The following is a 12,181-nucleotide window of genomic DNA, read 5'->3' on the forward strand; positions in this document are numbered from 1 at the left end:
AATATAAATAAACTTGAATTGAATTGAATTGAAATAGAAAGACAGAGGGTTTAACCAGGGAAGGAATAGAAACATGTGAACAAAGAAGAGAATGACAAGAAAAGAAGAAAAAGACAAAGTGAAATGAATAAAGGTGGAAGAATACAATCAAAGGAAGACCACTAGAAAACCAACAAGGGAAAATGAAAAGAACTCATTATGAAGACGAAAGAACTTGGGAAGACCTAAACACTAAAAATATTATGCATGCTGAGTACGATGGGGAATGTGTTTCTAATGTAAAAGTGTATAAATAAAGTTTCAAAAAGAAATAACTTGAGTGCAGCAGCATCGTTCATCTGCATCACCTGTTCGGCTGAGTTCATTCAGCACCTGACCCGAGGAAACTTTCCCAATCTGAACACAAGCTAACAGCAAGAGGAAAGTTGGAGGCTGCAACTAGTCATAAGACAGCCAACATTAGTTAACAGGAAGTGTTTCAGAGACATGTCTGACAGGGAGCACTGCTACATCACAGGTCATTAGTAGGGATGTAAGAAAATATGCTATATTATATCAATATTCAAAAGCCATGTATCGAATTTTTGGAAGAATTTACATGCAAACATTTGTTCATTTCTTTTTCTTTTGTTGCAATTCAAATGCCGACCACTAAATGGCAGCAGTGTGCATTGGGGTTTTGTTTCCATCACTGAAATAAATCCCTTAACCTGGCAAGCCAGACTGAATGCAACGCTCTATTGTCGGTGGTGGGGCGGGTTCTACCGCTGTCTTCCAAACAATCCCTGCATGCTACTGGACAATGAACAGCGTGACATACTCACCACAACGGAATGTTGGTAAACGAGGAGGTCTGCAGTTGAAGAAGGCGAAAATACATATTTTTTTTCTAAATAAAGGACATAAATGCATCTATCTGCTCCTGATCCTAATAAAGCCAAAGTCCAAACAGTCTAAAATGGGTGTAGATTCCGTTTCAAACTAGCTGTCACCATCTTGTTTCACTCTGTTGAATCATCCTGCCTACCATACGAATAGAGGGTCCTGATTGGCCCACAAAGCGGATAAATCGCTGCGATTGGTTCACAAAGCAAATAGAGCGCTATGATTGGCCCACCATTATGGACCAATCACAGCTCTCTATGTGTTTGAAACCCTTACAGAGAGCTGTGATTGGCCAGCCAGAATGCTGCTAGGGGCTGCAGAGGCTCCAATGGAGTGTTCCTAGACCAAACTTTGCAAAGCAAGAATTTGGTCTAGTTCACTAGGCTAGAAATCCCTCCATTATGGTTCAGATACCTCATGCCAAACATGTCACACATCAGTTTGGACTGTTTATTGAATTTTCCTACAATTATTTCAGTCTAAAAAAAAATCACCAATATCGTCTGGCTGAATGTATCGCAATATATTGTGATATATCGTATCGTCTCCCCTGTTTCGTGATACGTATCACATCGCCAGAATATCACCAATACACATCCCTGTCAGTCAGTAAACAAATTACAGTGATCACTAGTGGGTCACTTTAATTAAAGCATCCAAGCACCAAATTTCCTTTGCAGACACGCTCACCCTCAGTCTTGGAGCTTCCCCAGGTGATGAAGGTTGCATCCAGCCCTTCAGCTCTCATTCCAGGACTACCTGGATCTCCTTCCACCTCTAAAACTGGTCGAGACTTCCTCAAAGACTTCCTGTAGGACTTTCTTGATCCCGACAACGCTGTACATAAAAAATATCAGAGAGAAATGTTTTAAAAGTCTCGGAGAAGAAACTCGGCGCTGGATGTAAGATGTGACCCAGCCTGTTGCCTGGGTTATTTGCCTGCCCTGAAAAAGATTATGATACTCCAAGCAGAAAGTTGCCCTTCTAACTTCAAATGCATCAGCCACTGATTTCAGCACCCACTCAGAGCAGCATCTTTACCTAGCCTCTCGCAGACCTTTAAGGCTCAAGTCTGATTTCCACATTTATGCCCACAGAACCTTTCTGTCACATAAAAGCTGTAGAGTCAGAACTCCTTGTCCTTATTCTTGCTTTAGGATTCCTCTTTTGCCTCTGCATAGATCTCTCCGTGAATTATTTAGCAGACACCTCTCTCCTCCTGGCCAGGTCGTAGAGAGCTGGGGTCTCATTTATCAAACATTGCGTAGAATCCTTACAAAAACCGTACTCAAGCTCAGCAAACAAAATGTACTTACGCCAAGTAGGTTTGTGATCTATCAAACATGGAGTACGCACAGCTGCACGCAATCTCCGCTTTATAAATCAGAAACAATCTAGAAAGTTTCTAAGCTGCATTTTAGTCACATCCCGCCTTCACCACGCCCACTTACTGCCATAAATGGTCGATGCAAAGTGCCTTGTGGATCTCATGCATATACATAAGCCGGCTTGTTGCAGCATTTCGATCCCGACCGCAGATCAAGGAAGTGCTATTTCACAAGCAGAAATTCAGGTACTTGTAGGTGAGGTGGAGAAATGAATGGAAGTGCTTTTGCAAAAAAAATAAGAGAAAATCCACAGAGTGGCACAGCGTTGCTGAAGCCGTCAATGTTGTGAGTTCTTCAGAGAGATCTGTGGCGGATATAAAAAAAATGATCAGATAAAGATTCGATCCCCAGACTCCCGGGTGAAAGTCATGTGCGCTAACCAGTCAGCAGGTAGCCAGGGCACATGATCAATCAGGTCACAGTGACAGGACACTCACACTGTCGCAGACGCATGACATTCTGTCTCAATCTGTCCCCCTGCTGATATTCTGCATTCTGTGCTTCTGTGTGTGTGTGTGTGTGTGTGTGTGTGTGTGTGTGTGTGTGTGTGTGTGTGTGTGTGTGTGTGTGTGTGTGTGTGTGTGTGTGTGCGTGTGTGCCTGTGTGCCTGTGTGCCTGTGTGCCTGTGGGGGGTCTTGTTCTGTGTGAAAACGAAGTGGTACAAGTGATAATGCTGCAGGATTTCATAATTTTATCCTTCTCAGCAGCAGCACTGCAGGTGCTGTCCATGTCCAACATGTGCGTAAGCCAGGTCCTTAGTCAACTTAAAGCTGCGCACATTTTTCCGCTAAGTTTTCTTTCATAAATCCCAAAGTTTGCGTGGAAAGTTGCTTACGCAGTTTTCCGACCCCGTTTTGTGCGTAAGCAAGCTTGATAAATGAGGCCCCTGGTGGATGGCTAAAGTGGCCAGTCTATGTTTATTTTACGTTATTAAGTGAGATTTAAAGAGATCAGAAGGTAATTTTTTCTTTAAAGATTTTTTAATACACATAACTGAAAACGGAAATGTTCTTCTGTTGGTGTTAAATTAATAGGCATTGAAAGTTATTTCTCTAAATATCTTAGCTCATTTTTAATATAGCCTCTTTAACAATAAGCTATCAAAAATAATTGCTTTTATTTTCTGTGCAAATGTATGTAGCTTGCAAAGAAAAAAGTAAAAACAATAAAATAGAAATCATCTGTGCTCAGAAAGAAAATAAATTTCTAGCTTTAATCTGGGACCGGGACTGGGCCAGGACAGGAGCTTTTCCCTCCAGGTTGTCAGAACATGAGCTCGATGTAATTAGCAGTGCACATTACTATGTTAGTTTTTTTCTCCTGAATTTAAATAGTCAAAATCCATCAGCACAAGTGTATTTTAAAAAGAAATGACATTCACTGTTCCTTCTTTTTATCTTTCAGGACAAAACATCACTGCTCTAGAGAAGATCAGCCAGCTCCAGTGTGTGCAACCCCGGTGAAGACCTACAGGAAACGTTTAAACTGTCGTTACCATCCAAGATTACGTTACAAAGTACTGTGGTGAACTTTTGTTATTGACCAAATATGTATTTTCTGTACGTTATATAAACAACATCTAGAAAAATCCTACAAAGTCATTTCCTTTTATTTTTTTACATTCTGTCTCTCACAGTTGGGGTGTACCTATGATGAAATTTAGACATCTTTAGAACAATGGCTGCTGAATACTTTTTTCACCCCACTATAAATGACAGTTTAAAGGATGTTATAGCCGAGTCAGTAAAATACATACTGTTTATCGAACAACTGCCTGAAAAACAACAAAACACACAGTGCAATCAATAGTATTTTGGAGGTTTCTCCCCATCATTACCTTCTGTTGTTGCTCCACTGCTGTGATCGTCATCTTGCCACCATGACACCTTTGGCTTCTGGTTTGGTTTTTGGCTTTGAGCTTGAAGTGGTTTGTTAGAGCTTCCTAAATCCACGGACTCATCTGAAACAGACTGTCAGAAGCAAAGTCTTAAAGCAAAGAGATGTATTAGGGTGACTGTTTGGTGTGCTCTTGCCAGGAGCTCATAATACGGCCTTTAACCGGACTCCTGCCAAGACACCAACAAATAAGAACAACTGGAGGGAAATCTAGCCTCATTGGAGCTTTTTAACATTTTCAACAACAACCTGGTGACGCAGAGGATGCTGGAGGATCTGCTCCTCTGATAAGAAATACTACAGTGAAGAGGAAATATTTTAATTTGACTAAACTCGTACATATCTTTATAATAATTCATTTGTACTGTTGCATATTCCAGAACAGATACATCACAGGAGCATTTGCTGACATTAATCAAAAATGTTCAGCATGTTGATTTTTGTATTACCTCTCTGAGGAACTGCTCAAACTGTGCATCCAGATCTTCCTTGGTCAGTCTGTGAGCCATTGTGGAGATGCTCACCCCACCAGCCAAAGGCTAATAACACACCTGAAAAAGAATTACACACAATTTAATTTTGAATGAATACTAATCTCCGTTTAATACAATTTTCCTTTTCAATTCCTTATCATTGAAATGTACAGAATCACTAAATGTGACAAATCAAAAGAAGTTACGGCAAAAAAAAAATGGCTGCGATGTCCTCAAACACCTGGAGAATATAAGGAACTAGCAAACATGGAACGAGACAAACAGAAACAACAGGTAGCAGAAAACCAATCAGACTGTGCGTAAGAGAAAACTCTGGGTCTAGAGTTGCACAGTATTTTTTTTTTATTCAATTAAGTATACAGCGGTATAAAATGTCTCCATAGATGGGCTTGTGATGGTCTCCTATTATTTTTGGCACAACACTGGTAACTCTGAAGTTGCAAGTGGAATATCCTGGCCACTTGGGGCAATAGGGGCTGGATGGCCTTATTTAACCCTGTAAAGGAACATTTGAGCACATCCTGGCTTGAGAAAATGATTTAAAAATATGAAAAAGTTGTAAAGCATCCCTGTTTAGCTCCCATCTCAGAAGAATGTGATGTTTTGTTTGTGCTTCTGAGAATATGGAGGAGATTCACATGATGCGTTTGTTACCAACACGGACTTTACTCTCAACACAAATTATGAGCTGCAATACGCTGTTGGAAAATCATTATTGACAATAAATATTAATACTATAATTTTAGCAAAGTCACCATTAAAATTCGACCTATAAACCTAGGCAAGGCTTAAACTGCAGAGAAGTTTGTCCTGGGTCTGCAAGTAGAGGCTGAACATGACTTTTATCATGCTGGAACGTTGAACTGTGTTTCAGGGCAAGGCAGCTTTATCTATATAGCACTTTTCAAACACAGGGGCAATTCAATGTGCTTTACAATTGGCATGAAATGGCACGACAATAAACAAGAGAACACAAATTTATAATATACACAGATAAAATTATAGTTTGGAGATAAAAGGAAAAGACAGAATTAAGGTTAAGCAATTACATCACAGACTACAGTGGAGATGATGCAGCATAAGAAACAGTTCATTCAAAGGCTGATGAGTACATGAGAGTTTTAAGCTTTGATTTAAGCAACACTACAGTTGGGCAGATCTGAGGTCCTGGGGGAGCTGATTCCACATGTGAGCAGCATAGTAGCTAAAAGCATCTAAGGACTAAGGGGAACCTCACTTCAGTGGTTCTGCTCATATCTGTCAAACAGAGTTTTCAAGGTCCAGTTGGGTAATTGTTCCTCTGCATTCCTCCCACTCCCATGGGGAGTCCCGCAGGGATCTGTGCTTGGGCCTCTCCTGTTTTCAATTTACATCCTCCCCCTGGGTTTCATCCTGAGGAAATATGGCCTGGGCTATCATATTTATGCAGATGATTGCCAGATCTACCTGGCTTTGAAAAAACCAGACTCCATCTCTCTTCTGGACCAATGTTTGGCTGAAGTGAGGGTTTGGCTTGCCAATAATTTCCTTAAGCTAAATGATTCTAAGCCTGAGGCACTCCTGTTGACCCCTAACAAAACCACACAAGTATCTTCTGATTTGGCCACTCTCCCTTTTGACCTCAAGCAGTGTGTTACCAACCTTGGGGTGAAAATTGATACACAGTTTTCCATGGGCCCTCAGATTAACGCAGTGGTCAGATCGTGTTTTTAATCAGCTGCGCAGACTAGTCCGCTTAAAACCGATCCTGAAACGAGCACACCTGGAATCCGTAATCCATGCTTTTATCATCTCTCGACTGGATTATGCAAATTCCATTTTAATTGGTTTACCTGCCTCCGCTCTTAACAGGCTTCAAGTCGTACAGATCGCGGCAGCCAGGTTTTTAACAAACACTCCTAGGAGAGAACATATCACACCTGTACTGGCGCAGCTCCACTGGCTACCCGTAAACTTTAGGGTCAAGTTTAAAATCCTGACTTTTGTTTTCAAGGCCCTAAACGGTCTGGCACCGGATTACCTGTCGGATCTTGTCACTAGGTATGTGCCAAACCGGGCGTTGAGGTCTGCTGATTGCCTGCTGCTTCGTGTTCCATTAATGAAATACAAAACGCGGGGGCAGCGTGCTTTTGTCTATGCTGCTCCGACATTATGGAATGCACTTCCTCTTTCGGTGAGGCTGGCACCATCCCTCCTCCGATTCAAATCGCTGCTGAAGGCTCACTTTTACGACCAGGCATTTTTAAATCCCTGACTTTTATTATTTTATTATGTGTCTTTTTATTGACTGTAATTATCTGCCTTGTTGTGCATTTTATTGTTGACTGTGTATTGTTTTTTGTGTTTTTACTTTTTATTCTGTACAGCACTTTGGTCGGCTGCCATGCCGTTTTTAAATGTGCTTTATAAATAAAGATGGTATGGTATGGTATCTTCATCCTGTTTGGTTCTGACTTGAGGTTCTACCAGCTGATTATCTCAGAGCCCTACTGGGTGTATATACTGGGATGAGATCTGACATGTATTTTGGCCCCATGCCATTGAGTGATTTATAAACTAGTTGGAGCACTCCATTCATCCATTTTCAGCTGCTTATATGAAGTTGGGTTGTGGGGGCAGCAGCCTAAGCCGAGAGGCCCGACTTCCCTATCCCAGCTACTTCCAAGGGAATCCCAAGGCGTTCCCTGGCCAGCCGAGAGACATAGTCCCTCCAGCATGTCCTGGGTCTTCCCTTGGGTCTCCTCCCAGTTGGACGTGCCTGGAAAACCTCACCAGGGAGGCGTCCAGGAGGCATCCTGACCAGATGCCCGAGCCACCTCAACTGGCTCCTCTCGACATGGAGGAGCAGCGGGTCTACTCAGAGTCCCTCCCGGATGACCGAGCTTCTCACCCTCACCCTACCCAAAGCTCATGACCATAGTAGGAGCACTTTAAAATCTATTCTGTGGTTTACTGGTAACCAGTGTAGAGATCTAAGAACAGGAGTGATGTGCTCCCTTCTCTTAGTTCTTGTTAGGACTCTAGCAGCAGCATTCTGAACAAGCTGCAGTTGCAGCTTTTTTGGGAAGACCAGTTAGGAGACCATGGCAATAGACCAGTCGGCTAGAAATAAAAGCATGAATGAGTTTCTCTAAGTCTGGTCTGGCCACGAGACCTCTGACTCTTGATATTTGATGAAGGTGATAAATGCTGATTTAGTTATAGCCTTAATATGTCCAGAGAAGCTCAGGTCTGAGACAACAACACCTAGATTTCTACTGGTTCTACTGGAATCAACTGGATATGTCTGACATTTTCATTTGACCGTGTTAAAATTCCAGGACTGCCAACTCTCACGCACTGAGTGTGAGACACACGCATTTGATCCTCTTCACACGCTCTCACGCCACACCTCCAATATCTCACGCTAAACCAGCGCCTGCGCTCCCCCAATGTGCATCACGCACAGTGTGTAGGGCTTATGAAAAAAAAAAGATGATATTAATTATGGCATTAGCTACTGAACAACATGCACGCAAACAACACTCAAGTAATAATTTAACTGGCGTTATTTCACACACAGAATCCCATCTGTATAATCCAAGTCGATGTGCTTCTTTCCATTCTGGTTGTGAGATGGGCGGAGCGGTGAGCTCCACCTGCTGCTGATGGGACGGGCATGCCCGGTTCTTTCTCCCAGAGCCATGAGCTGCAACTGCGCACGCCGCCAAAATGACACGCTTTATTTAGAAATGCCGCCGCATCGCCAGTCCCGAATGTTTTTCTTTTGTTTACACTCATCAGCCACAGATCGCTCGCTCACAGCAAGCTGGGCTGTCTACTGTGGTGACTCACTCACATGTTCCCTATCCTACATTAGTTGGTGATGCGGTGAATTAAAACATTAAGATTCCTAATGTTTTAATTTACTGCTTCACCAGTGTTTTTCCTGTTTGTGAGATGAACCCCTCCTCCTCCATAACCAGGTTACTGGTACGGAAACCTGAAAAGGCCAAAATTCCTCAAGCGTTTTTTCCCCCTACTGGCTAATATGAATTAATATAATAGAATAGAGTAAATTTTATTAGTCCCACAGAGGGGACATTAACTCACAGCAGCACACACACTTAGAGAAATAGATTACAGGTAAAACTGATTCCAGCCATGTTTGCTTTGATAACTTCATGCTAATGACCCACATGAACATAATCCTCTGTTTAGTGGATGCAAATACATCATGACATTAGCTTAACATGATGGCAGGAAATAATAACTGGTAAAATATGAATGGCATGATATTGCCCACCCCTAGATGGAATTAAAACATTTTACATTAATTATAATTAAAAGTTCTTGTGTGACATTTGTGACATGTAGCTGTAACGCTTTACTCAGGAGAGTTGGTATTAAATTTTCCTCACGAAAATAACATTTTTATTAAACAAAGGTCAGTCCCTCTGTAAAGTCAGAGATACGGAAGAGGATTAGGGTCACGGAAAAGAAAAAAAACAAAAAAACAGAATTCTGACTTTTTCCCCAGAATTCCCTGTCAGAATTCCGAGATTAAAAGTCAGAATTCTGAGAAGAAAAAAATTTTTTTGAGAAAAAGAAGTTAGAATTCCTTCTTTTCTTTTTTTCCTGTGGCTCTAATCCTTTCCCGTATGGAGTACAAATAAATAAACAAAATGTAGAGCACAAAAAGTCTCAATAATAATATTTTGACTGTGTCACAGGTTTCGTCAAGCCCAGACAATTCCACAAAAGGGAAGAGAGGTGGAGCTGAGGGTGGGGCTGTAAGGCTGGGATCAACTGACGACACCCGGTCGAACTAGCTACAAGCTAACCTGAAGCTAACCCAAAGCTAACGTGGAGGTGGGAGCTAAGCTAACAGAGGTAGCAACCTAGCTACAACCGGAGTTAACTGTGCACAACACCAGAGCTTCTGAGTCAGAGATACGCCAGGCTGACTGCTGGGTAAAACCGGGTGGAACCCAGAGGTCTCCCAAGACCTCCACAAGCCAGCAGCCGCACAGCAGACAAGCACCGCTGCAATCTGAGATGCGCAGAGCTGCCGCTGGGGAGAACCGGGTGGAAAGGTTTCCATCCCAGAGCTCCCCAAGCCGGCAGCCCGCGCAGCAGACAGGAGCCGCGGTCAGACAGAGATGCGCCGAGCTGTGCGGAGGGGAGAACTGGGTGGGAAACATCGGTCTCCCGAGAGCTCCACAAGCCGATAGTCGGAACCCAGCTCCACCAACATGTTATATTTCAACCCATTTTCTAAAGTGCAGCATTATGTTAAATGCACTGGGTTTTAACCTATTACATTTAAATTTCATGGTTAAACAGTACATTTTAAAATCTAAGCTCAGCTCGGCAGTGACCTAAAATACATGAATATAATTTTACTTACCGAAAAAAATGAAGTGGAGACTCCTTGGACGCTCTATTAGTGCAATTAATGCCACAGCAAGTCATTTTGTCCAACAACTGCGCAAATAATATCCAAAAAAGAATACACAAATGCTACAACTAATGGTCTAAGTTGAGAGACTGAAAATGACCGAACAGTTTTAAAGCGAGGCCGAGGCTCTACTGAGGCCTTTCCCCGGAGCTAGCTCTGTGGTCACGTGGGTCTGATGCTCATTAATTATACAGAATTTTAGGCTTTTAATACACTTAAACAGAAGAGTGAGAAAAAAGTTCACCCCCCTCAGAGTTGTCATGAGTGTAAACTAGATCATTAAACAAAAAAACATGTTTTGGAACCAGGCTGTAAACATGTTTATTTCTGCTGTGAAATTGGTATTTTTAACATGGGAGTCAATGAGGATTTGCTTGCTTCTGACACCAGTCCCCAGCGGATGAGGGTGGAACTGCAATTTATTTCACTTCCGCGTTTGCTTCAATTTTTTACCCGCATTGTGGGGGCTTGGTTTTTACCTGTAGAATGAAATGTGGGTTTTGAGAGTTTTGATTTCAAACATGTGCACTGATTTTTTTTTTTTTGGAAGTCTGCTAGGTAAAAACCGAAAGTTTCATGTTTCTGAATGAATGTTTGATGTTACAAAATGAGTAGTAAGTGTACAAAATAAAAGTTTGATTTTACAAAATAAAAAATACATGTACAAAATGAAAATTTCCTGTTACAAAACAAGAATTACAAGTACAAATTGAGAATTACAAGTTAGAAAGCTAAAGTTACACGTTACGAATCCAAAGTTACATGTCATGAAACATGTTCCAAGTTACAAAACATGGTACAAGTTACATTGAATAATGTCCCAATCCTAGCTCCATACATGACCTCGTCTCACTCTTTGAAATGTTCTAAAGTTGGCAGCCCTGAAATTCAGCAGAGACAGATAAAACCTGTGCATAAAGTTCGTTTGTCATCTTGTCATCAATTGTTTGTACAAGAAAACTGTCAATATTGAAACATGTAACGCCGTGTTTTCAGTGGTTCTGCAGACGTTGATGCAGCTAACGCGCGAATCAAGTACAAGCTAGTCTCCTTAACTTCTCCCAGTGTGTGTGTTTGTGTGTGTGTGAAGAAATGTGCTGTACATGTAACATGGAGTTGGCGTACATGTGTCCGTGTTGTGTTGATATAACTCACTCAATACTCTCCGCTCTGACAGCTGCTCCAGAAAAACACTTCTTGAATCATCCTTTCTTTGCTGTTTTGAATAACGAGCACAGTGGTCTGGTAGTTCCGGGGACGCCAGTAAGGCTCTTCTGATTGGCCAGATCTATATTGATATTGCTTTCTACAGCTCTGTGATTGGCTATTAAAAAGTTACGACATCGAAAGTCAAAAAGAGGTCCGCCATATTGGAGAGGTCGTTAACAATACAAGAGTGTTGAAACTGATTCATATTTATGATTGTTTTGGGATTTTGACTTTTATTCTTTATGAGATTTTCTTTTGTATATATGTTCAACTGGTTAATATTAAAAAAATTAACAGGGTATTCTGAATAAATTATAAATCAATATAACAAATAAATGTATATTACAATATAAATTACTCAAAAATTATTTTACAATTTTTTAGCAGATATATTTGTTATGACCAGAACTGGTCAATTTCCACCTACATATTAACCTAGATGCCACTGGTCATCTGCAGTCTTAATTCTATCCCCTAAAGTGGATTTTAAACTCAATCTTCCTGAAGCCAGAAGGATACTGCATTCCATCAGCTGGAGTTCAGAGCCTCTCTGCAGCTCTGAACACATGATAATGTATTGTCAACATCATGCCCTTCCTCAAGGCCTTAAGCTGGCCTTATCTATTCGTCTGCTTCACAGGACAAAAGATGAACTTCCACAACTAATAAGTTAAATAATCATTAACTAAACATTTGTTTATTGCCACTTATAATAATTATAATATAAATGACATGCTTTCATTAATTTGTGCTTAAATTAATAAGGTTGATTAATCTGTGTTTGAATGACTGAAGTTTGAAAGGACTTATGTATATGATGAAATGAATGTTGGATATGACAAGGTTCATTAGATAAATTAAAGTTAAGT

The 12,181-nt window shown here is 41.2% G+C and overlaps 1 protein-coding gene across 2 annotated transcripts in view; it reads right to left on the reverse strand.

The window, feature by feature from the left end:
* cep162 (centrosomal protein 162) overlaps positions 1-11,375 on the reverse strand; it is a 37,204-nt gene extending 25,829 nt beyond the window's left edge. Inside the window, exons 1-4 of one of the 2 annotated variants that reach the window (XM_015949513.3) lie at positions 11,259-11,375; positions 4,619-4,720; positions 4,111-4,243; positions 1,576-1,722 (exon numbers count right to left, since the gene is read on the reverse strand). In XM_015949513.3, the coding sequence (XP_015804999.3) occupies positions 1,576-1,722; positions 4,111-4,243; positions 4,619-4,678 (340 nt within the window). In that variant the 5' untranslated portion in view covers positions 4,679-4,720; positions 11,259-11,375. Of the gene's footprint in view, positions 1-1,575; positions 1,723-4,110; positions 4,244-4,618; positions 4,721-11,258 lie in introns of those variants that run through there. The other variant, XM_070551796.1, reaches the window with a different exon arrangement.
* Between the last annotated feature and the right edge of the window lie 806 nt (positions 11,376-12,181).

The sequence above is a fragment of the Nothobranchius furzeri genome, chromosome 5 (assembly GCF_043380555.1).
Source record: "Nothobranchius furzeri strain GRZ-AD chromosome 5, NfurGRZ-RIMD1, whole genome shotgun sequence".
NCBI lineage: Eukaryota > Metazoa > Chordata > Actinopteri > Cyprinodontiformes > Nothobranchiidae > Nothobranchius > Nothobranchius furzeri.